We start from the raw sequence: 27,351 nt of genomic DNA on the forward strand, positions 1-27,351 counted from the left end.
ATAGCGCCGCTGCCTGACCAGCGTTATATTCTCGAGCGCTATTATCACTCCGGTAGTACGTCACAATGATGTCATATGACGTCATGTCGACCGGGCAGCTGGCACTCGCAAGTTCTAACGGGCCTGCAGACCTGTATACTAATATTGATACTAATACTACCAATATTGAATGCGCGTGTACGTGGCAAATTACTGAACAATATGATATAGCAATTGATGCTTTCGAAATGTGGTGTTGGCGTAGACGTTATTGGACAGGGCACAGGACGAACCAGTCAATCATCCAGATACTACAGATAAAGAAACTGCTATCGACAATGTCCGAGACGCATTCTTCAGTTTTTTTGGACATATTGTTCGGCGCGGACCGGATAACTTGGACAGACTTATGGTAGTTGGTAGTCTCCACGGAAGGCGAAGCAGAGGAAGGGCGAAAGTGCGCTGGAGAGACCAAATGAAAGAGCTTACTGGGGGCTGACTTCACTCTGCCCTAAGAAAGGCAGAGGACCGAAAAGGGTGGAAAGTGTTTATGTAGACAATGACGGAATTTCAAAGTGGTCACGTCCCTCAATCATGAGAGAACGACCAAGAGAAGATGACACAGACGCGATTATTGAAAGTACTTAACATAATATTATATAAGGCCCGTTCCAGACGGGACACCGGTGTCGCGCTCGATATAACATAGGAGGCCTTTGTATTCGAAGGGGCGTTTGTATTATGTTTATGAACGCCCCAGAGCGAACGAGTCAACGCGTGTCCGGCACACTTTTCCGTCGGCCGCTACATTCTCAAGCCGCCGATATACTTGTTTTTATTACCGCAGCCGGTTTTATGTTCAAATTTATAACGCGAAATTATGCGTTGATTCATTAGCTCTGGGGCGTCCATAAACATAATACAAAGGCTCCTTTATTCGAATAAAAAGGCCTCCTATATTATATGGAGCGAGACACCGGTGTCCCGTCTGAAACGGGCCTTACACGTGTTATAAGTTTATCCCATATATTTTCTCCACAGGTAAGAATTAAACATTGTTGCCTCACCCAGAAGGCAACCCGTTTGACATTATTTCTCCCTGTTCCCTGGTAACGTCCAGTAGATGTGGATTGTTAGGTCTTTACTACACGAGGAAGCCAGGACCCGCTTTGCATTGTGAAACGAATACTGATAACGACTATCGTTATAAACCGAAACCTTCAAGAAACCTAATAATAACTTTGTTAGATTAAATTCCTACACCGTAGGTAGGTATTCGTTTACAATTCAGAAATTTTGTATCGCAACCAAGACCACGGGTGGCTAATAGATTGAGATTCGGGAAAACGATAAGAATGTAGCCACGGTTGGCTTCTTGTTCTTATCTTAACAAAGTGTTATCTACAATCAATACAATCTCGTCCTATTAGTATGTAGGTATTCATATGAAGCCATCGAGTCGGTTTACCTTTTTTATTTGGAAATCCGAGTAGATAATGATAAACGTAGGTACTCAAAGATATTAAGTACACTATATACACAGATTGGATTATTTTTGGGATACCACAAAATTGCCTTTGGTACGCCTGCATAAGCCGGTATTAGACTATTAATAAAGATCAATATTTTATAAAATCTTTTACAGTGTAATACATTTTATAAAACGTTTTCCATAAATTATTTTTTATAAAAGGTAATAAATAGCCAGATTTATCAAAGATTACAATATTATTATGGCCTATAGTAAAGTGTTTTGCAGTGTTACCAGATGACATTTTTAAAATACAGTACCTAGATTGACAAAAAATATGGTAATTGACGATTTTACTTGATGATTTATAGATCAGCTTATATATTATTATCAAGTCTTCTACGTCATGTGGTGATTGCGCGCTGATACTATTATGTCATGTGCTCTTTTCTTGTTGTACTTGTCATATCAGATACTCTATCTCTAGTACTATTGAGAGGAATTAAAAGCTTTCTGGTATGTTTCTTACACCTCTATATTCGAAATAATGCTCTTCGTATGGTTCCCCGCGATATTTAACACATTCTGAATTATGTAGTGGGTAAATGTAAATGCGGAGGGAAGGTTTTAATTCCAGAAACGACGGCGAAAACGTAAAGATTTGATCAAAAAAAGTCGTACTGTAGTGGCCCTTCAAAGCGTGATATTGTTATAATCAAACAAGTATCTTCAAAAAACCATGAAAATGTGACCTTAGTCTCATATATTACATACACACTATTATTAGTAGGTAGGTGAAATTTCAGTTAAACATGACAACACTGGGTCGCTGTTTTGACAGCTCATTACAAATAATGATAGACGGCAAGAAATTAACCAATTAAATTATTGATAAAAACCATTTATTTTATTCCAACGAATAATTCACAAGATTTGAGAATGTAACATACCAGATATTGACCATACATACTTAACCTGAAAACACCTCAGGTATGTAGGTATACACTAGAAAAAATCACATTTTTTGAAAATCGTCTTTCGTCAGGCGTCGTGTTTTTTCCAAAAAAAATTTTTTTCTAGGGTATGAGGTGTTTTCAAGTTATGTATGTTCAATTAAATTATTGATTATGGAACACGAAAAAGTATTTTTTATAAAATACTTTTCGGGTTGATAATCATTGCGGTGTCATTCATTTTTATCGTTTAACCTTAACCAATACCAACCGAGTAACTTAGGCAAGGAAGTAATACTATTGATAATAGATAAGACGTACGATAGGGTATTAACGTAAAATGCAATATACATAAGTACCTAACTACAATGATGAATGAAGAAAATAGAAAAGAGATAAAAGTTATTACGTGCTGTTTAATGTGGGTGCGTAATACTAAAATAACTTTGTAATCATTCCGTTCCTTTTAGCAAACTAGCCTGTGAACGAATTGTATAATTGTTTGTAAACGTTTACCACTACACCAGTGGTTCCCAAAGTTGACTGGGCCCCGATCCATCTAACAAAAAATTCTAATCTTGTGACCCACCTCTTAGCTGTCTTAGAGAAAAGAGGGTATAAATATTGGTAATGCTCAGATTCCATAGTGGCGAGTCGTGGAACTACTTAATGCTGTCTTATTTGTTCTAATTGAAATTAAAAAAATATTTTCATAAGTGTTACCAATATGAATGAAAGACTGTTGAAATAAGAAACACAACTTAAATAAAAACAAATATTACTTAAATACCTACACCTGCAAGGATTTCTTACAAAGTTATTTCAATGGGAAGGGTGTATTTGTTTCTTATTTTTCTTCATTACAGTTTTAGCATCAACTTCAACTTTAGTTACTTTTAATCGCAGTGAGTTTGATATATCCAATTTATTTCGGTATTTAGTTTTTATGTTAACCATAGCCGAAAATCCGACCTCACATAGATATGAGGTAGTAAAGAGGAGGAAGATTTTCATAGCTTCGTCGAACAGGCAAGGATGATTATCAGCAACTGAGAGCCAGAATTTCGTTAACTGTTTACGATTGAAACTATTTTTCAGTGACGTATCTTCTGATAAATCAATGTGTTCTTCACTTGCTTTTGTTGACATACTAGTTGGTAAGTCGTCTTGAAATGGGTTACAAATCCAACGCAACGAATCAAGCCATCTGTAGTGCATTGGCAATTCAAATTATTATTATTTTATCACAATATTTTCCGTAACTTAAGTTTATTTCAATTTTTAAGAATTATAAATAAATGAATGAAATATCAAATTTATCACTTTCTATTTTTTTAAATTCGTGTGTACAGTGGCGAGGGCCCACTCAATATTCGCTCGCGACCCATAGTTTGGGAAACCATGCACTACACAAATAGGTACATAATCATTTGTTTGCATTTCAGCGCGTGCAAGGAATACCACCACCGGATGTCCGTGGAGAAGTAGCCGCTGTAATATTATATATATGGATAAACCACAGCCGACTTGGACATACACCGGCAAAAACTCGTTTGATATCCACGAAAAGCTTCCTTAGGGCATCCAGGGAGATTTCGGAGCCACACGAAATTTAAAGAATAGCAAAGTGGAGCGGAGAGATTCGACTACGCAGCCTTCTCAATGGTGATCTAAGGGAAGTTATCACGACTTTGACGATGAATCGAATACGAACAAAATTAGTTAGAACTGAAAACAATATGAAGATGTGAGTGTACTCCGATGATCCTTCAAACTGCTGAATATGTGAATACGTGTTGCATCCAACTGCAACATCCACGATATTATGTTTAAAGCCAATGCCGTGGCCATCAATAGTGGTCAAGGCGTACTTGAGAAGAGTCTACGCATGAACACAACAGAAGAAGACCAGCATTACGATCGGTATTTGCAATTCACGCCACGGCCTGAATAAAAGGGCATTGGGTTAATATTTAAGGAAATCCCATCATATTTGCGCATACAAACAACATTAGCCGATAGTAAAAATGCAATCACACAATATTACTTTTACAACGTACCTACTTACATTGTTTTTTTTCGTAAATATCATCAACGATTTTCACACAGACCTTTAAAAAAATACCCATTGTTACCGCTTTCATCATAATATTGATAAGACTCTTCTAGATTCCAAGGCGCCAAATTATACTTACAAACAAATTTCTCAATCCGCTTGATAATCTCAGTAAAACTTCAATAATTTGAAACAATAAAAGAATGTTGCACAACTACCCCACTCTTTACAAAGAAGATGAAGAAAACCATCACTAGAATACTATTAACTTAACATGAATGATTAAAAAATATTAGCTGTGAGTCAGTTAGCAAACATCACACATCATTGTTTGCATCAGTCAAAAACCGCAGAACACATTTAAATAGTAAATAGTCCAGGATCCCATAGACTTTTCGTATACATAATATGCGGAACGCATTCTGACAATTGGAATAGGTTCTAGGGGTCAAAAAGATATAAAATGTCGATGTTGCCAGGCGATATTAGTGGTCAATTTTTTTTTATTGAGGTTTTATTTTTTTTTCTTATAACCCACCAAAAATTGTTCTGAGTTCTTCAATAAAACCAAGACAGAATGAGGGATTGATTGAAAATGCAATAATTGTACCATGCCATCAGCATGGTCGTAGAACGGTTCGTCCCGTTTGAAAAAATAAAAATAGCGGGTAGTGCAATGTATTCAAAATTATCGATTCACGGGAATTTCTGGAATAAACTAGCAACGATTGGTTGCCGTGGATTATGGTTTGAGGGATCTCAGAAGAAATTCCATGTTTTAGGATGCCATTTGGCAGCTGAATCTCTTGGCGAAAATATTTGTAATATTTTGCCAGCATTACATTCTTTGACCGGCTGCGACACCACTAGTCCCATAGGTACAAAAAAACAAGCTTTAACCATCTCGTCAATGAGTTTTGTTCAAGATGCACTTTCAGCTTTAGGACATGGTTTGTTGGAGACCACAGCAGTTTCAAGACCTAGAAAAAGTTTGCACTTACTTATTATGTAAACAAAAAACAACAGCGGATGAGCTTCGACATAAATTTAATTCCCAAAATATTGGATTTAGTTTAAATTTGTCAAGAGTGATATGCTATCAAGATATGTAAAGGCTTCAGCACAAGTTTATTTGTGGAAAAGCTCTTCTGATCCACTATTTGGGCCTATTGATTTCCTACAACTTGGCTATGAGTTACGAGAAAATAATTTGTATCCAAAACAAATGACGAATCAACCTCTACCAAATTATTTAGTTAAACCATGCAAATGTAATTCTAACTGCCGTACATTATCATGTAGTTGTAAGAAATCGGCTTTGACATGTATATCATGTGAAAATGTGTAAGTAGTGTTTGTACAAACTGTGATCATGATACTTAAAGGAGTTTGAACACTTGACTTGTTTCTTTTTTTGAATAAATTTGTACTTAGTGTGGTTAGTGGTTATCGTTATTTCATTTATTCACCTACCTATATATTATGCAACCTACACTGTTTCTGGATTAACCATAATACTAAAACTAATGTCATATGCATAGATATGGTAAAGAAACCAATCTGGGTGATTCTATACAAAAATGCTACTAAATAAAATAATTTAAGCCAAGGAGGATCCTAAGAATCAATAATTTTGAACACATTGCACTACCCGCTATTTTTATTTTTTCAAACGGGACGAACCGTTCTACGACCATGCCGGTGGCATGGTACAATTATTACATTTTCAATCAATCCCTGATTCTGTCTTGGTTTTATTGAAGAACTCAGAACAATTTTTGGTGGGTTATAAGAAAAAAAAAATTAAAACCTCAATAAAAAAAAAATTTACCACTAATATCGCCTGGCAACATCGACTTTATATATCTTTGTGACCCCTAGAACCTATTCCAATTGTCAGAATGCGTTCCGCATATTATGTATACGAAAAGTCTATGGGATCCTGCACTAAAAACAATAATAACATTTTAGATCGGTCAATTCCACAAAACAGATTATTAAAATACACTACATTTTGAAGCAGGGTTTTGAATGTGTGAGTTTCAAAAATGAAACACACATTATAGACGTGCAACAGTGTGTTGCTCAAATACGACAATATTGAATGAGCGCCAGTGCATAAACCGAGAGCAGTTATTTATGATTTCATTCACGACGACATTCTTGACACGCGTTTAAGTTTATCCCATATTCTTCCACACTCGAGATCGGTTGCCTGTCACTCCACACCCGTTAAGTATTTCACTTCCCATTAATTTTGTGTTCCCTGGTCAATTCCCTAGATATACCATTCGCACAATAGCGAAATGTCAAAAGGCCATAAACAAGATTTTAAAGCTGCCAATGCGCCAATATGCAGAATATTAATGCTGCTATGGTTACTAAACCACCATCACTAAAAAGGTTTCGTATCATCGTGTGTTCTAAAAAATAAGTTCCAATAATTGTAGAACAAGAACATTGAGTGTTTGTAATAAGAATTTGGCAATGTATGTTTTATGATTATTACTTTTCTTTTCAGTAGGTTAATATCGAAATATGACCCCAATGTGCAATGATATTCGTTTATTTCTAGCGATTCACGCAAAATTCTTCATAACGGCATCACGAGCGTCGATCACAAATGAAACGTCATGAGAGTTTCCTGAAACACGCCATGTTTTCCGATAAGTAGACACTTCTAGATAGGCATTACCAACTTCCACAAGACCGACTAGAATGAGACGTGCAGCTACTATCGCCCGAACAAACATCAAAGAGTCGAAAGAATATCTCTTGAGACCCGTCATACTACTGGACACCAAAGGTAAAGTGTCGTTTCCGGCAAATTTAGGTTTTGAGGTTTTCCGGTTCTATCGAATGGGATAAATATTATAATAGAATCTAATCACAAAGTGCACTAATGCTAAGGAAGATAGCTCAGGTATATGTACCTACAGCTCGGCGTCCCGCTTTTTAACCAAAAATAGATTGTCCCGCGCGGGACTGCTAAATTCACGATTATTCAACAAATAATACTGTCAGATGAATTTAAAATAGTCAGATGTTGTATTGAGTTAATAAAATCGGAATTAATTGCTCAATTTAACATGAATCATCATGAACTCATGTGTTGAATTTTACTAATACATTAAGCAGCAGAAAGAAACTCTTCAGGGAGTAAAATCCTCAGCCAAGTACAAAATAATAGGTGAATGTGGGGAAAAATATTGTTTAATATTATTATTTTGATAGTTAAAGAGTTTTGTAGTTTGTGTTGTGTCATTTATGATTGATATTATAGAAATAAACATTGGAAATATTGAACTATGCGTTTTTTAGGTTGTCCCGCTTTCTGCTCCTAAATTCCGATTTTTTTTAAATTTCACACGGTAAAAATCCCGATTTGGCAAAATACTTATCTGGCAACGCTGCTCCAGATGGCGGCTCCAGAACAAGGCAGATACCTATATGCATATTATTGGTACCTTCATTCAAACCACAAAAGAGGGCTATCAACAATAACAAAGTTGGATAAACACTTCCATCACTAACTATTAGTTAATGTAATTGAGTATGGTGCAGGCAGAACGTTTATAATAAATAATAATACTCTCAATTGATATTAATGTATTTTATGCTGTCATTAAATATTAATATCTAATATGAGACAAGATAAGGTATTATAATGACATATACATTTTTCCTATAACATCTACAGGTTATCTAGAGTCTAGACAAAGCTCGTGCAGTTACCCTTTCTAATTTTTTAACCTTCACGCAGCACCCGGGTCCTTAACCATAAGTTCCTCAGACATAATTTCCATAAAGTGTCACTTGCGTTTAAGCTTTTTGCTCCTAAATCACGATTTTTTTTTTTATTTCACAAGGTAAAAATCCCGATTTGGCAAAATACTTATCTGGCAACGCTGCTACAGCTACAGATTGTTATCGAGAATTCTGGATTTTCTTTCCTCGAGAATATATTTTACTGAAATTTTATCGAGATTTTCGTGAATTCGTGAAATTTTCATTACATTTCCGCTTAGCCCAGAAGACCTTTATTTTTCAAGAAAATACAAGCTCTACTCAGATACTGCCGTTTTTCGCACATCGATTTAAGAAGTTAAATGGCGTACATTTATTATTTGATAACGGTTATTGCTCTTCACGCGCGGAATCCAACTGACGACTTTTACAATGTTTTATAATATGTTTATTCAAATATTATAGTAATATATGAACCTTTTTCATGACACTAGTTTTAATGCTGGTACCGCATTTTAAGACGATACTTCAGTGAAACGGCAAATGATTTTCAACTATAGGCGCGACGAAATTTTGGACGCGCTGGCATTCGGAGAGTGAACGTCGAGGTGTGAATACGTCAATTTGTTTCGTGATGGCGACGGGGGTATTAATTCTTAAATCGTGTAAAGATGACTAAAAACGTTACCCATTTACTTGAAAAAGAAAACATGCCAATGAATATATAATTATTGTTACTAATAGAACAATAAACAGAACATTAAATGGACGCATGTTGGATTTATATGACAAATTATATTTCGTTCGGCATGCGTCATTTGCACCCGCGACCCGCAATCCGCGCATCGCCTAGCCACGATCTTTTTAGACCATGCGTCAACTGATGTATAGCCTTAACACGAGATCACGGAAAATTTGAAATGAAGCAAATTAATGTTTGCCTTTTTTTTAAATAGGTACCTATGATGTCCAATACGGAAAATACTGTAATGACAGAAAAGGAACAAATCGACCGCTTAATCGGAAAACTGTCCAACTTCATTTGGGCAAATCGTTCAATAAGGAGAAAAACATCAATTTAACAATAAGCTGCACTATGAATTAATATACTATTTTAGCTTCCCTTTTATATAAAGAAAAATTATATAAACAGTGGAGTTGTTCCATTTACGACATTTGAAATTTAGCATCTGCGGTTGGCTATTTAGTACGATAACGCATTCATTTATAAGGTTTAGGAGTTTGAAATTTGAAAACATGCTTTATAACGAAATGCCATCAAAATCTCGTTTTCGGGCAGTGCAGTAGTGCAGTTGGCTGGTTTGCAGATGAAGCAGTCGAAATATAATATTTTAAACAAGATTGCCCATTCAAATTATAATAAATATTTTAAGTAACTATCTAGGTACTTAACTAAGATAGTATATTTAAAAAAATACTAGCTGAAGTACCCGGCTTCGCACAGGGTCGCTTCGTGGTTATATTTATCTTAGATATTTAAAAAATAATAAGAGGTAATTATTTTTTTAATATTAAAATATCTGTGTAATACAATAAGGCAATATGAAAACAATTCTAATAGGAGTAAAGGTCAAACAAAAGAACACTAAATTAAAATCGAATCCAAAATGTGAAAACGTTATTAATGTTATTAATATGTAGTAAAAAAAAATCAAAATTGGACGGAACAAACAAACAACAAACTTTGTATTTTATATACCTAATACTAATTTAGAAACCTTCGCAGGTGTGCGCACAACAACTGACAAAAGTTTCATCGCAATCGGATGAATGGTATAGGAACACATACGAATAGAAGAAGAATATGGTTGTACTAATTCAAAAACCTTCGCGGGCGTGCACACAACTGGTCAAAATTTCATCGCAATCGGATGAATGGTATAAGAACGCATACGAATAGAAGATAGAATAAAAGAAAAACGGGACAGACAGACAGACATTCATTTTTATATATAAGATATAGCTTATACTCTTCGCGCAAGTGCGAGCAATAAGTTGACAAAGTTTTATCGCAATCAGATGAACGGTATGGCAGCGCATAAAATACGAACAAACAAACAAATATTGATTTTTATATATTAGATAGTAGGCAGGTTTTTCGCTAAATAACATCAATAATTGTTGTTCTCAAAGATTGAGTATTATCCCATAATTACATCATTCCGAGTTAAAGTGAAAAAAATAGCAGTATATAATATAGAACGTCTTAAAAAATACAAACACTATTATTGGAAATGAGAATATTATTACAATTTAATGAAAACCTCAGTAATAATCATTTACAAATAAGCGAATGGCTAAAACCTAAAACAACAGAACGATTTCGTTTATAGCCCCCGACTGAAATGTTGGGTTCTGCAAGTACGACACTTTACCTTTGAGGTCATCTTCAGACCCGTTCCCAAATTAAAACAGATATCGTAAAGAAGGTACACTCGGTCCGCATGATAAATGGATAATGTCAATCAGGGATTCGGATATTTGGGAGACCGAAATTGAACTGACGTGTCCCGGACGGGATTGGATATTGGATTTGGACGATTTCCTGCGAAGGGGCAAGGCCCGGGATTGGCTTGGATAACTGACGATAATCTATTTTGGCACAACATTTGCATATAAATGGAAAATAAGGAAACGCATAAATATTTATTAGTTGTCTACCATGGCGGTTAAGGTATTCTATTAGAAACATAACGCACTAAGTACCAGCGCTGTAGGCTTACTTTCTTAAAACTGTACGACGATACTTTAAACCAGGGGTCGGCAAAGTTTTGGCACATAATAATTGAGTCACCCATTTCCAAAAATCATCTTGTCCAGTTTTGACCAAAAATTAACTGAATATGCAATTTTATTCCTTATTTAAAGGAGCACACACAAATTCTATAAACAATTCCAAAACTGGTGTTTGCAGTCAGTATAATGGTTGAAAAACATGGTTCAATTTCAAAGTGCATCTTGTCCGTCTGGTGGCCATTGGTGGTCAAAACTAAACAAAATGGAAAAAAATAATATTGGAAATAGGCGACACAATTTTATTTAAGACGTGTAGCACAACGATTTTTATTATTTCAAAAACCACAAATACATGTTTTACTTGGAGGGAGTGACAGCTTGGAGAGACTGGATATGACCAGCAGCGTAAGAGCACCAGCATGTTGAAGATCGTTATGCTTGCATGCTGTACGTAAATCTTTCTAGTACATTTGAAGCTCCATAACCAGTGAACGCAAAATGGATGGGAACCGGATTACGTTACTGGGTGGCAGGGACGGCTCTTGTATAGGAGCAAATGTGCACTGATCTCCCAAATTATTATGTAATAATATGTACGTATTCAAATAACTACATTTATTGTAATAATTAATTATTGTAAAATACCTATCTTTAATTTGTCGCCCGTCCGCTAAGTGCATCCACGTAAGTATTTCTGGCGTATTTTTAACCAGCCGCTGAGCTGGAGATGTGTATAAATGTACGTCTTTCATAGTATTTGTTGAATGTTCGAAAGACGACCTGTACCGCCCGAGTGCCCGACCGTAGACGATTTTTTTGCATGCTGCCGAAATGTAACCTCACTGAACGTACAATTTTTACCTTGCTTTGAGCAATGTCCTCCCTCTTAGTGCTTCAAGTATAACCGATAGATGTCGCCATTGACTGGCGCGCTTATAATAATATTATTGTACGTACGTATGAAGTAGGTAAAAGGTTCCCGCGCAGTATTTAAAAATACTAGGTATATTATTATTTCATACGTTATGACGTTATGAGGTAAATGCTCTGTTGTTTGATGTGCCATATTAATATTGAATCAATCAACATATCGATTAGAGTAATATTGTGATAATTAAGTTAGGTACAGCCATCTCACCATACAAATACGATTTTATAATTTTACATTTCAAAATTAAACACTAAATAATTTTAATATAAATAAATCTACAGAAAAGTAAGTCAGTAACATAATACATACAATATACCTACTTATACTTACTATTATTTTTGATGTTGAATGTCTTTCAAATCAGTCCCATTTGGAGTGCAATTTTGGAGTGGAGGTGTACAAAAGTGGCAAATTTTCAATACACGTGATATCCCGTTGGAAAATTAATGATCCATGCCCAGTATTTATAAAAATGATACAACGCGCATATGAGAATGATGTGGGATGACAAATGAGGATTTTACGGCTTTTTCTCAATGACAAACGTCTAAAATACTTACATCAGTTACGATTTATGGAAGTTACGAGTGACAAACATGGTAACTATGTCAGCACATATGAAGTGTAATTAGGTACAATAAAAATCGAAAATTTTGCATCATACTTATCATACCAGAGGCGTGAACTTTGTAACTTTGACAACAAAGAAATGCTGTTCGTGAATGTAAGCGTCGTTTAGCATTCGCCTACCTCCACCACGAAGGCTATTGCAGATTTTTTTTCAATAACATGAAAAGAAAAATGCATGTCTTTATTTGCACTCCCTAATTTTATTATCACCGGCCGCCACTGCTGGGTGGTATAACAGTGAGGAAAAATATGGGATTGACTTAAACACGTATTAAAGAATATTTTATTTATATAGTTACCCCATTATCATAATAATAATCTGCATTACAATTTGTCACGTAAATATAAAGTGCATTCAATATTTGAGGGCAGTCAGCGCGCTTTGTGATACTTTCATTGTTTGACCGCCATAGAGTAACTTGCTTCAAAACTATGGTTCATGGCGATGGTTTTTACGTTTTTATCTCATTAATCTGTTCTGTGTCGATAACTCTATCCTCATTAAATATATAAATTATTGCATTTCAATAATGCCCATGTCAACATCAAATGGAAAAAAAATTAACAAACCAAAATTGCTGCCTTAAATAATAAACGTCAATAATGGTGGCATTGTTTTGTATGTGGTATTTTGACAAGTTATGGAAATATGCTTGGTCGTTTTATTTTCACATTCAATATTTCTGCAGAGCCACGCGCGAGTACCAAATAGCCAGATCGTAACATATGGTTCAAGAGCCGCAACTTACTGATACATGAGCATTCAACGATTTAACCAAAAATGAGGGTAAACGTTTGGTGACTTTAGCTTTGACACCCAACTATATAAGTATAAGTACCTACCTACCTACTTACTTTTTAATACAACGCATTTCTTCCGCAGTATTTTCACTTGAGTGGTTTCTGTTGTGTACATACCTACCTACTTACGTATTAGAAACATTATTTTATTGGATACTAAGAATCAAGTTATGGCTATTTTCTTTCTATACAGTCGGTGACTGAAGTATGCAGTAAAAGTCGGAGAGGACGACTCATTAGATTGGGTGATATTGTGTAGACCAGGGGGGGGCAAACTTTTTGGTTGGAGGGCCAAATTCAAGAATTCGAAATGAGCGGCGGGCCGCAAGTAAAATACCATTTTTAGATATACACTATTTTGAGAATAAAGAATTTTGTTGAGGTTCATGATCGAAAATGTTTGTTCACATATAGATATAGGTAGATCCAAAAATAACGAACTTTTTTTGCATAATCTTCAAGTTGGTCGAATTTGTCTGAATTAAGGGCATTGTAAAATTTGGAGATTTCTTCACGACGATGCAATTCTCTTAAATCAGTGTCACACTGCAGATCAATAATCTCAAATTGTAGCTCTGTCGGTACACTATCAATATCTATTGAAAATGAATCGCGTACTATTGCTAAACTTGTCTCAATGTTTCGGAAGTCGCCAAATCTTTGTGAAAAATCGTCATTCAGAGCTTTAATAATTTTACCATACTCTTCAAATTTATATTCTGGTATATTCAGCAACTTCAAAGTTAGAAAGTGGTCCATGTTGTTATTCGATATTTGTCGAAGGAATAACTTGTGTTTTAATTGAAATCCATTCAAACTTTTTACCATATCATGGGCATATATTTTTTTTCCTTGCAACGCGGAGTTAAAATTATTTAAATGTGTCACGATGTTCAACGTAGAAAATAGTGGTTACATAGTGTAAGACGAGACGCAAGGAAGACGTACTGAGATAATACATTTACGAAACAACAAATTCTTCAAATTTTAATCTATTGTCAATATTTTTTAAAGAATTATAAAAAAGGTATTCATAATCAGAAGTACAATTAATGAACGGGGGCCGCAAAAAAATACCCGGCGGGCCGCAGTTTGCCCTCCCCTGGTGTAGACATAATATTATTTTATATTGGATTGGAGGCATCCAAGGGCTGTGGAGTCGGACTCGTGATTTATGACATTTGCTGTTTTTTGTAAAAGTATTTTATTAAATAAGTACTTAATTTCTTTAATCTGTGATAAACGGTGAAAACACTATTTTCAATTAATAAAAATGTCCAGACCACGTCGAGTGTCGACAAATTTGAGGTTGGAATCTGGGTTTTTAAACGACCTCACACCTTAGACAATAGATACAGATAGACGCTTCACATTGCCTTGGTACGTGAAGCTGCTTGCCGTGTGTTTGGTTGTGTGAGTGAGTGGACATATACGAATACAAACGTTCGAGACCATAGGCGTGCGGGAGAAACGGAATATTATTAATATTCATTGATGTTCATTGGTGGATATCTTCAATATAATAAATACAGAAACTTCAAAATGTATTATTATTTAATTATCATAATAATATGGTACTTACATTAAAATTAACAAAGTAAATAACTAAGTAGGTACATGAGTATAATCAATATTAAACTGACAAATTATCATATTAATTTACAAGTATCAATAATTCAAAGGTATGAAATCACATCATCTAAAAATATATACCTACAGAGTATATAAATAGACATGCACAATAGCGAATCGAATACAAAATATGGATCAAAGAAAATCACTTTGAAAAACTCAGATTATTAAAACACAAGTTGAAGGACGTGCAAAAAAAACCTATACAAATTATAATATTTGGATTATATAGAACAGGTCTGGGCAAGCGGCCCGCCAAGTTTTTCTGCGGGACCGGCGAGTTTTAATCGTATTTTTGAAAAAAAATACTTTTTTCTACATTTAACGCTTTGTTAAAAATAAAATTTTATAAATACATAATGAATCATGCCAGTAGGTATGTTTTATCTATTTTTGTATTTTCGTTCAAGCGGTTGCCACATTTAACTGGTATTTTATTGTAATTCGTTTAAATTATATATTATGGAACCTCTTTGTTCAAATTACTTACCCTCAAAAAATGTTTCAATCCTTCAAATTGCGTGGGCAATGCGTCATACGTTAAGCATACCCTTTTTTTCGTTCTTTTAAGATATGCCGCTTCGAAATGTTTTTATTAATACAACTACTTAACAAATACAACTACTGGAAGTCGGAGCCCAGCTGGAAGGATTGACACGATGTATTTGATTTATCCAATTCTGCCTTTTTGGTTAATATTTTGGGAATCTGTAATCCATTAGGGAGCAACATTACAATAACATTCATAAACCAATTACATTTAGGAAATCACGAAGCAAAAATGTTCACAAACAGGGCACTAAATCGATTATTCCTCGGGAGTTTTTCAACATGTATACTAAATTCCATTTCTTTAGCAAAACAATAAAATGATTGCCTACTATAGGTAATCTTTACTAATATTTTTTTTCAGTTTTTTGTTACTTCAATTTTAACCACATACCCAGTTTTTGCGGACGCCTATGAATAATCATTTCGCTAGTGCTCGCCCAAAGTGCTCGCACTAGACGTTCAGCATTAAAATATAATTTTCTATTTTTTTACATTATATAGTATTGTTAAGCGGTGAAAATGCAACCATTCGATAAAGATATGCATAATTAAAGTTATTTCGAAAAAAACACTAGGTCACTTGATATTAAAATATATAATAATATACAAATAAATTATCACGAACATGTATCAACTTACCTATGAAACGTAATACCATCTTCTTGCTTATCAGTACGGCTACCACACTTTAAGACAACACACAAAACCATCTTTTCTACTTAATTAACCAAAAATATTTACCACTGACTTTATGTTTACCACAAAAAAATGCAATTGTAGCAACACGATCTCGCGGTTATGGATGCTTTCTGAAGCGTTTCACCACGATTTGCCAGCGACATTGTTGGAAACTAACCAACACATGTGTAGACCTTTTATCTTACTCTAGCGCGTGTCTCAGAGATCGTAAGGGTGCCGAATACTTTCTCACTCGCACTCATGCATCGTTTTTGTTCAGGCCTTGCCTCACACCCTCTAATTAGCAAACCTTTTAATTAATTGATTGGTTATAAAACATTCGCTTCACATAAACTTCAGCGTCTGCTCTACGGTGTGCATAATTTATTTATTTATTGTTAATTAAACATTTACAAAAAACACGTCATTATGCAGAATGACCAACTTCCAGAAATGATGTAACTTTACTGTCAACTGTAACTTGCAGGTAAGACTTGCATAATATTATTATTATAAGTATTTAAAATTTACATACTTTGTTTTTCCAAAGCAAGTGATAATGATTTATTTGTCTCGGGTCAGTGGAGTGGACAGACGGAGAGCTGGTTTATGTCAAAGATGTGAAATAAATAAAACAGCTGATTTAAATCATTCAAGTGATGATGGCCATTCGCTCGTTAAAGGTTGAATAACACACGCCAATGAGCAAGCAGATGATGACCAATGATTCGAGTTTATGCAAAAACCTACCTATACTTTAAAAAAATATATTTGTAAGTCTTATTGAAGAAATTTATTTGCCTGGAACCCAACCCATTGGGATAAAAAAAAAAACTCCTTTATTGATGCTACAAGCCTACAACACAAAAGTTTTTATACAATGCACCACACTGGCGCGCGTAATATTGGGGGGAGCCCAAGGAGGAGAATGTAGATTAGACCCATAGGCTCTTTTTCTTCTTAATATAATTATTTTTACATATTTTCACAATACATGGTAGTATATTTGTACAGTTTCTCCTAGTTTTTATTAAATTTGAGGCATAGTGGCGGTAACCGTTGAGCGTGTCATCAGCGACTGGCAGATTGGAAGTGACTAACAGCGACCATGCTGGACATGTGCGCCTAGTATGCTAAAAAATTACTCAAATAATATCGGCTGTGTTACCCGCTTGGTCTAGAGAGCTACAATATTTATGTCGAATTCCACTGAAAAAAAATGTTCTCTTGATTTACACCACCACCGACTGTAGTGGGTGTATAGTCGTTCTTTTCGCCCAATGTTTATCGTCGATTTTTGGTTTTTTAATATTGAGGTTCCAAATAAAAATATTAATTGAAAATGGACAAAAAAAATATTATTGCATTTAACTTATACACAAACGGTTTATCGGTCTTTTGTCTATTGCACTCGGTGTACCTACACCATGGCCCCCACATCCCGAAACGGGCGTTAAGGCTAGGATATTTGGCGGGCCCCCTACCTACCGCTAAGATTAAAGGCAGTGTGAAACACTACATTAACGTTTTTCAAATTGTGATTTAGTTCAAATTAAGGGTACTCGAATTATTGGCGATTTTTAATACATCTACTTTAATAATGGAGCTGTCAAGTATCGACACATAATAATCAGAAAATATATTGCACAATTATATAATTTAAAATGTAGGTACATGGCGCTATGGCACATATAAAATATTGCGGCGCCTACACACCGGCTTACTTGCATCAAGTGAATAGTGAGGTATTTCATACTAAAAGCTCATTATCATCGTGACTAGGAAAAAAATCTCCAAGAAAAGGATGGAAGTAAATAAACAAAAAATGTGGCAATTACCTTCACAAAGCATGAAAACATCATGTTCCCATAGAAAAAGAAGCGACCGCGATAGACGGAAGACGTCTCTTTGAAGAGGAGTAAATGAGACAAAATATGGGTGAAGTTTTTAGTGCCTACGTAATATTTTCATTATGAGAACAGGGGTGGGATGGGGACGGGCCGCGGACTTGGTGTCACGAAAAATTAGATAATTTTCGGTTACGTTTAAGAAGCACCAGACCTTTTTGTAATTGTCGTGTAAAAGGAACAGCGGACAAAATGATTTATAACGTAAAGTGTAGTAGTAACAGTAAAATAAAAATGTAGAAGATAAGACAGCGAATGAATGTAAGTATGTTAACATGAAAATAACTTTTATGAAGGAATTGTATGCTATCCATTTGCATAAACAATCGTGTCGATGTCCATGTTTCAAATACAATAAAACAACAAAAAAAATCTCGAATCTGATTTTAATGGATTTTTTCTCAAATGACAGCTAAGAAACTATAAAATATTTATTATTTTTGTGTAAACGTGTATATGAGTACAATTTATGATGTTGTAACTTTGAGAAACACTGGTTTATTAAATTTTGACATGTATTGCATTGATTATCTATTTAACGAAACTATATTATAAAATAATATGTATTGGTATACCTACCGAATATTTGTCTAACGCTAACGTAATATAATAATGTTATCTAATGTATTATGCAATGAAACAAGTAATATGCCATCCTCATCTACGACCGAGACGCATTAATTATCTGTTTAAACACCTGATGTAATTTTATTGATTCAATCAGCATACTTAGATTTTGGTATACCTATATTATTAAGTAACGCGTGCGTTTTTTTTAAACATTGCATCCGTTTAGAAACATAGTCAACAGCCATAATTCGTGACTTGATTACAATAGAAGAAAAAAAACGAAAAATTATGTAAAATGTGCAAACTTAAATTTAAACGTCGACACATCACCTCATCTACGATTCTCAGGCTTTCTCCTAACAAATCTTCCCATCAAAAACGTGACCTGAAGATAAAATATTTTTTCAAAGCAATCGCCGATCGCCACCTTGCCGGGCGTATTTTTAAAACGCGACACTTTCGATTTAACACCCCTGCAAGATCACGTCACGCGCGAGAGGACGGCATACCATTTTCATTTGGCTATTATTTTATTTTACTACGATTTCGTAAAATTATGTTTTTAGTCGACGGAGTGAACTTGACACAGCTTTTTGTTGGATCTCTTTTAACGTGGTCTTCGAGGCTCCTGCATTAGGACAGGTTCCGCATTAAAAAGGTTACCTGCATTCTCATCATTTCAGACAAATTGCCTGTCAAATAATTCGGGTGCTACCTTTCATTCACATGCCATGGTTTCTTTAATATATTTTCAATTAGAAACATGAAAATTAAAAATTAAAAACCATTTTAGTTTACCATTTCCGCCCCAGGCGGATTGTAGATATAGAACAGGCATGCCAAACTTCTTATGTAAGCTGTGATATAGTATCCAGGTATCAAAGCTGGCAGTGATCAACCACAAAAAACGTATATTTGGCCGAGTACACTGAGGCGTAACAAATTAGCCATTAACACTCGTCTTTCACCATCAATGTACATGTACTCAATTTCCCATTCGCCGTGAAAATGATGAGTTTTGTCTTCTTTTGGGCGCACTCATTGCATTCATCATTAGATTATTCTCGTACTGTGAAGAGTCTACTGCGCAATAGTAATGGTGGCTATCTACATCTACTCTTTCTCTCACTACTGTAGTAGGCCGTGGATGAAGCAATACGACGAAGTCACATGGGCTTCCTCGTGGATAATTTTAAAACGGTTTACATGTAAGCTGGTTAAGGAAATAAAAATATTAATGGGTAATTAATGCTTTTCCTTCAAAATCTAAATGAAGTCATATTTTATTACAAATGAATGCAGATGTTTATTATATTTTTACAACTCAATTCCTATAGGTCTATGGTACAATCAACCAGAATCCACACCGCAATCCACGCGTTGATCATGCCTGGTATAGAAGATGGCGATCAACAAACGTGAAATGTGTATAAATGTCATAACGAAAAATTAAATAGGTACCTAACTATCAATACCATGGTTGGTATTTTTTTCCAATCAAATTAAATTGCAGACGCAGAGATATCGACATTAAACTAACCCAACAAACGTAAGTGGCGCCTCCACTATATGGTGGTAGCCTTCAAAAACGCATGCGGAATTTGTCAAAATGGTAAAGTATATCGTACACAGAATCCAAGAAATTATACTAATTAGTGGCCGGTTTTGGCCGCCTAACGATATGCGACAGTATAGTTATGTATAGAAGCTAACCATCTGACCCTACAAACATGCCTCGAACGACTGACGTGAGGTAGTCTCTGTGTCGTATTTTCCCGTGAATTCATTTTAATTTACTTCAATATTATACTATAATATGATAATATAAACAAATTCCTTACACAGAGAATAATATTAATTGTTATGAATTGAAATAATATTAAAACTATGAATAAAACAAAAATTACATCTATTAACAAGTTGAAAAATTAAATGCATTGATTTTAGTAATTCGGTTTTCGCTTTGAGTCTCATTTTTTAATCTATTCTATACTACGAGTACCTACATTATTATAATTTATTATTATTATATTACTATTATTTACCTAACCAAGTCATTTAACATATGTATAATTCTATAATAATAATGGTAATATTGGAATGAATGACCTATACCAGACAATCGGGGAGGCGCATCAAAAATAGACAATGGAATCTATTTATTTACATTATTTGTTTAAAAATAGCCGCCGTGCGAAATTCGTAAAGTACACTTGAAATAAATCAAATATACAATGTAAATTAGCATGGATAATGAAATTGGCAAATCATGTAAGCAGCACTGTACATGCTTGGTAACATGACGTAGGAGTCGATCTGTCTATACAAAATGACATGACAGCGTTTCAAAGAGTCATTTTGCAAACACTTCACTAATAGCTAATGAGTATTATTTGAATTATAATGCCAATCAAAATGCTTTAAAATACACAGTTCGCCATTATTATCTTATGGGAAAGAAGCATAATACTAATATTATATTACTTCTAAATACCGATAAGATATTTGGCATGTATTTTTTTCGACTTATACGCGGTGAAAATGAGAACTCAGTTACTACAGAACTCAGGTATTCTTGGTAGTATTGTCCTGTGTCCCTGATAACGTCTTAGAAATAGGGAGCATCAGTTGTTTGTTCTCCCAAGGTGCAGAACTAACCTGCCATTGGTAATGCCAATTGGGAGGGCAATAACTCTGTTCAACCAAATCACTTAGGATATTGACATATTCCACCTGCGTGAGAATAAGGATAGGTGGGCATTGTTTTATAATTAGCTCATTCGGTGTATCTAATTTAGGTATATTTTTTTGTATTTACACTTTTCTACTGTATGTAAGTAAGTACTTATATGTAAAAATAAATAAAATTTGAATTTGAATCAATAGGTTTGGGGCTGTCCACATATGACGTCACACGATTTTGGTTATTTTGAACTCCCCCCATTGTCACAAACCCTTTTACCCCGTCTATATTACGTCACTTTTCCACCCCCCCCCCCTAAACATTAAAAAAAAAGAAAACATGTTTTTTTTTTTTAAATATTTATCCTTAAATTCCAGATCACCGATATTATGTTTTAAGATCCATTTATATTTTTTGTTTACTTTGTGGCGTCACATTTTCTCTGTTGCCTAAGGGTTGTTCATCACTGACTTATACAGTACAAATTATTTTATTATTCCGAACATAAGTAAATAATAAATTTGTGAGAAAGTGACATTTTTAAATAGTACGAAATTATTGCTCTGTAATCATAACTAATATTTGTATGAAACTAACTAGCGCCACACTCTGGACAAATTTACCACGCATTATTGGTGTTACTATCTACTATAACTATAGGAATATTAAGTAATTACTTATTTAATTAGATTTTTAAAGATACTCAACGGCGATTATACACAAATAATTACCTAAAAATAAAACACATTGATTATTGTCATAAGCATGATTGTAGCTAGTATAAGTCATTTATAATCATTTACCACTGTCCGATAGGCAGTCTTCACCACTAGCATATTATTGAGCTTTAAACTGCTTAAGAGTTTTACCAAATGCAAAGGTTTGAATTGTTTTATTTTGAAGGATTCCTAGATCAATTAAATAATTAATTGTAAACCCAGTCATTGATTAATAAAATATTGTGTTAGGTCACCATAAGATCATGATAATGATCAATACCAATAAATGGTGCACCAGTACACAGAGATGGTGAAAGATTTGTTAGGTAAATGCTCAATGGTCAGCATTCCAAAAGATTTTTATTTGTTGCATGGAGACTTTTATATTTCTCAGTTATCTATGGATTCATAGATGTCACTGGTTATGTCCTGTTATTTTAATAAAATTAAATATGTACCTACAGATGGATGAGTTAATTAATTTGCACTATTTGTAGCAATTATATTTACATGTTTAACGAATTTTCATTTCTAATTAAATTATTTATTACAAATCAACGAGTATATAATTCTTTTATAAATTTCACCGCGGAATCTATTTTGTTAATACTCAGCGGACACAACAATGCTTAAATTAGATGCCACCCGCCATGTGACGTGATGTTAGTATGTCCGGGCCATAAGTGTCCACCGCACACTGTGGTCATCTCATGGAATACAGTTATAAAGAATAGATGTATAAAAAATATTGCCCTTACCCTTCCTCTGTATGATGACCCTGAGCAGGGGCCTGGCGGTCTGCAAGGCCCTGCCGAGGTTGTCATCATTATTGATGGGCAGCAGGTCTCCGTCCCGGGGGTCCGTGTAAGAAACGAGGAACGCCGTGTCGGACAGCCTGTGGAGGCGCTCCACCAACGATTTGAACTCTTCATATTTTGATGAGTTTGATCGGTTTATCGAGAAGCGACGAAACTCTGCGTCGAACTGGAACAAAAAGTAGAAGAAAAGTGTTAAATAGGGTAATCAAAAAGTCTATAAATACTTTTTATTTAACAGAGGGTAGCCATCAGTTTATCCATATTCTTTTTCATAAGTGTGACTCTTGTCCAACCAAGGGCCACCGTCTTCTTTGTCTTTTTTCCTGAGTGGGAGAATCACAACTAGTATTTACCCAAAGCGTGATAATAATCAGCTTGCTTCGATTCAATATTTTCCTGAACTCAAAGAATGAAAATATTGAGTGTCCTAATATAGGGCGTTCACAAATCTATTGATATATTATCTTCACCAGCCTGTGGGAGAAACCAGCAAGATTATATGAGAGGGATATAATTTCTGTATCGGTTTGCGAATGCTGTTCCAAGTAATACAAAATTTTTCAGATTACTATTTCTATACCAATATTCACAATAGAAGAGCTTAAATGCTTTGGCACTCACACATACTAGACAGTTATGATTAAAAATGTCACATGGTGTATATAGACGTGGCGTTTTGATAATTTAAATTCAAATAGGTATACATACTTACATATTTAAAAAATCAAAAAAATTATGTTGAAAAAAATACATATAAGTAGAGAGACTTGGGTTATAATCAGGTTAAAACAATTATTTTTTCTTCTTATTGTAAAATACCAAAGTAAACCTGAAAAAGTCTAAAAAAAGAAGTCCCTTTTTCCATATTTTGTGTATGTGTGAAAACATTGAAAACATGGCTAGTAAGTATATACATGGTATCAGGAATGGAATGTAAAATAATACAGATTTTTATTTATAGGAACAGTGTGTGTTTTCATAATATGATAAGATAGCATTAATAACTCTTATATTTACAAATCACTCCACATACAGAGAAAAAAAAACATGGAATTCCAGTAACTATAAGCCCATAAGTAAATGTCAAAGCAATTGAAATTAGTGTTATCTTAAACAATTTCTGTCTCAGTATTTATAGTTTGTCCACACCTTTAAAAAAGTACCTAGTACTTATGTAAGTACTTACATTAATTTTCTAAGTTTTCTCGACGGCATGCATTTACAGAAGATGAAACGTTGAATAAGTTACCATGATAATTTCAGTAACAATGTTTTACTCATTATAACTCATTTACTCATGTAGACATATAAATAGAAATCCACACATATGTATTACTTTATCCTTTTAATCAGGTGGTATTAGTACCTACTTAAAATAATTATTTTAAAAGATATCTTATTATGTAAGTATATATACTAAGTCTGTTCTGTGAAACCCCATCACAAGAAAGGCGTGCTATTTCATGATGCTGTATATCGTGCGGTTGACATATTTATTAGAACTGTTAAGGTTAATAATCAATTTTTTTTTTAAATATCATTTTATAATTATTTTTATTAATTGATTTTACCGCACTTACTTTCTATATAAGTATAATTATTTACTCAATTATTCTTGTCATTAGTAACTAATTCATTCATTATTTATAGCATACTTTGTACTTTAACCGTGTATAGCACATTGGCCTATCACTGTTATATAGTGGTGAAGGGTACCGGTGGAAGGTAGGTATACTGTAGTTGTAGTAGGTAACTGTCTTAGGACAGCCATATTTATGGGTTTTGAATTTGAATTTTGTTCCTTCAAAATTCTATTGAACAAAAAACTATATTTTAAGTTTTCCGCGATTTGAAGCCGAGCTAGAAACTTCTACTGTCACAGTAGTTGAGCATCTTGACCAAGAGACCATTTTTATCAAATCCAGCACCCTAAAATTAATATACTTATATATAATAATTACAAAAACTACATCACATTTAACATGTTAGGCTAAAATTCCTAGAGCCTCAGGGCATGTGATGTGTTTTTTTACAATACGCATGTATGTGTTGTATGCGTGAAATGTTCAAAATTAGTTGCAGCTACACAGTTTACATAGCTACGTGTCCGTCTGGCTGGGTAAGTGCGGACCATCAATCAATAGTATATACCTACCAGTGGCGAAGGGTGGAGGTAGGCTGTTAAGATCCGCCATAAATAGTGCACATTAAACTTTTTCAGACATACGTATATGTTTTCATTGAAATAAGACTACAATTTACAGAAAGTGTTGGTTAGTTTTTAAAATTCAATTAAACCCTGAGAAACCAAGCCATAATAGATAATAGTCAAAAAATACATGTCTATCTATAAAATATTTAAAATTATGCAATTAAATCATACATAACTTTGAATATTTTATAGATAGAATAATATTTTTTATTTATTATAGTTTGGTTCAGGCAGGGCTTAATGAATTAAAAAAAATGAACCAACAATATGTATAATATGTATCTTTAATCCAACGAAAACAAATAACTATGAATGAAAAAGTGTGCACAATTTTGTCGTATCGCCCAAATTAGGCCAAAACTATTATGGTTTCGTTTAGGCAGGGTTTAATTGATTTTTAAAAACTAACTAACACCATCTGTAAATTGTAGTCTTAGTTCAATAAAAACAAATACATATGACTAACAAAGTTTAGTGTGCACTATTTATAGCGAATCTTAACAGCCTACCTCCACCCTTCGCCACTGATACCTACAGTTAGATGCCGTTTGCAAATTATATTATTTTTATAGAATATACAATAATGAAGTTATTATTTAAATAAGTAAGTAAGTACTTACGATAAGTAATAGATAATTAAACAATATTTTTCTTAAGAAGGTAAATTTTAAATAATAGCATAGAATGGAGTCCTTAACACTGCTGTTATACCATAATACTGTTTTTTGAATAAATAAATAAAAATAGATAATAATAATTATACTTGTATGCCTAGTCAGAAAAATGGCTATATGATCTTAAATAATTTAATCCAAGGAACATAGTAGTAACTAGGAAGGGGCTACACAAGTAGTAGTGTATTAATAAAACTTTGAGTGAATCATCAATGAACCTCTGAGAAACTTCAAATGGTTACTACCATGCTTACCTAAAAAATGATCAATAGTTGGTCAAATTTTCTTAGAATTCGATGAAAATTGCAGAGCTTATAGCTAAAAAGTTATCTACTTATCAGACATTCTTCAGTAATGAACTCACATTATAGTATTTTTGTCATTGATGGGTGTACGATAGTCTCTGATATCAGCATAATATCAGATAAGCAGATCTCAATACTATACCTACGCAGATTCATTGAATTTTGAAATTAAATACGACTACATCATAATATGTAACAATTATGTTTTGTAAACAGAAATAGTAAAAATAGTTTCTGACAAAGTAAGATAATATTGAGTAAGTAGATACTGATTATCTACGTAAACACTAATCAAAAAGGAAAGAATAAGTAAAATATCAGCATAATCAAGAAAACAAAAAAATGTTTAGAACCTCATTGCGAATTGTTGTAAGCCAATTGTGTAAAATTAACAACGCCATCGGATATACCACTTTATAGATCGGTTTGTTGTTCAATATTGGTAATATTTGAGGATAATTGGGGCATTTTGTGTTTCTCATGTTTTATGGTCGGACTGTCATAAAGTAATAAATGGAATCCCACTTCCAAGCCTTGGTTCCTGGCAACTGACATTCACATTTCTATCTTATTAATCAGTTCTGTGGGCTTGATTATTTAGACAGTTGAATTTCTAAACATTTCTGTGTCCGCTGTACTAAATGTAACTTGGATGTTGAGATTATGTTGGTGTCAGGTAAAATGTCAGTATGCACTGAGCTCAAAGAATTCGAACTATATTTAAATAGAAGGAGCCTTATACGTTATTTTGTTATGATATTTGAAATTAGTTAACATGAACATGGTGTGTGAACATGGTTACGTTGATAAATTCTACAATAATACATAGTATTAATACCGCTTAGTTGCCATTCCAATTTTTTTATTCAAGCAATACGGCGACCATTTATGTTCATTGTGATTACTTACTCGATTGCAGTTATAAAAGGTTTTGTACAAATTTTACAGGATTTTTCAACTACATAATAATGCCAAAGTGTAGTAGTTTGTTATTGGTTCCTTATCTAACCATCGTGACGGATTATATTTTTATTCGCTATGCAAATTGGCAAATAAATGGGATAGGAAGTTATCTGCAATTGAACTTGCAATGTAAAATCAATAGTAAAGTTGTAGTGTACTTAATCAGTAGACCAGTGGTACTTTTTTTGCTTCAATTTCATATATTTAGGGTGTATCTCTATAAATCGAAGGAGGTTTTGAACGTGTTTGATTGCACCTAAAGCACACATAACTCGATTTATGAAAAAATGGAGATGCCTTTTCTTGTATAATG

At 34.0% G+C, this 27,351-nt stretch overlaps 1 protein-coding gene across 1 annotated transcript in view; it reads right to left on the bottom strand.

The window, feature by feature from the left end:
* par-6 (partitioning defective protein 6) overlaps positions 1-27,351 on the bottom strand; it is a 67,235-nt gene that overhangs the window by 38,515 nt on the left and 1,369 nt on the right. Inside the window, exon 2 of the mRNA XM_085960906.1 lies at positions 22,825-23,050. Coding sequence (XP_085817032.1) covers positions 22,825-23,050 — 226 coding nt within the window. The remainder of the gene's footprint in view (positions 1-22,824; positions 23,051-27,351) is intronic.

The sequence above is a fragment of the Rhyacophila brunnea genome, unplaced genomic scaffold (genome assembly GCF_057557595.1).
Source record: "Rhyacophila brunnea isolate RB1 unplaced genomic scaffold, BYU_Rbru_1.0 scaffold_12, whole genome shotgun sequence".
Lineage (NCBI taxonomy): Eukaryota > Metazoa > Arthropoda > Insecta > Trichoptera > Rhyacophilidae > Rhyacophila > Rhyacophila brunnea.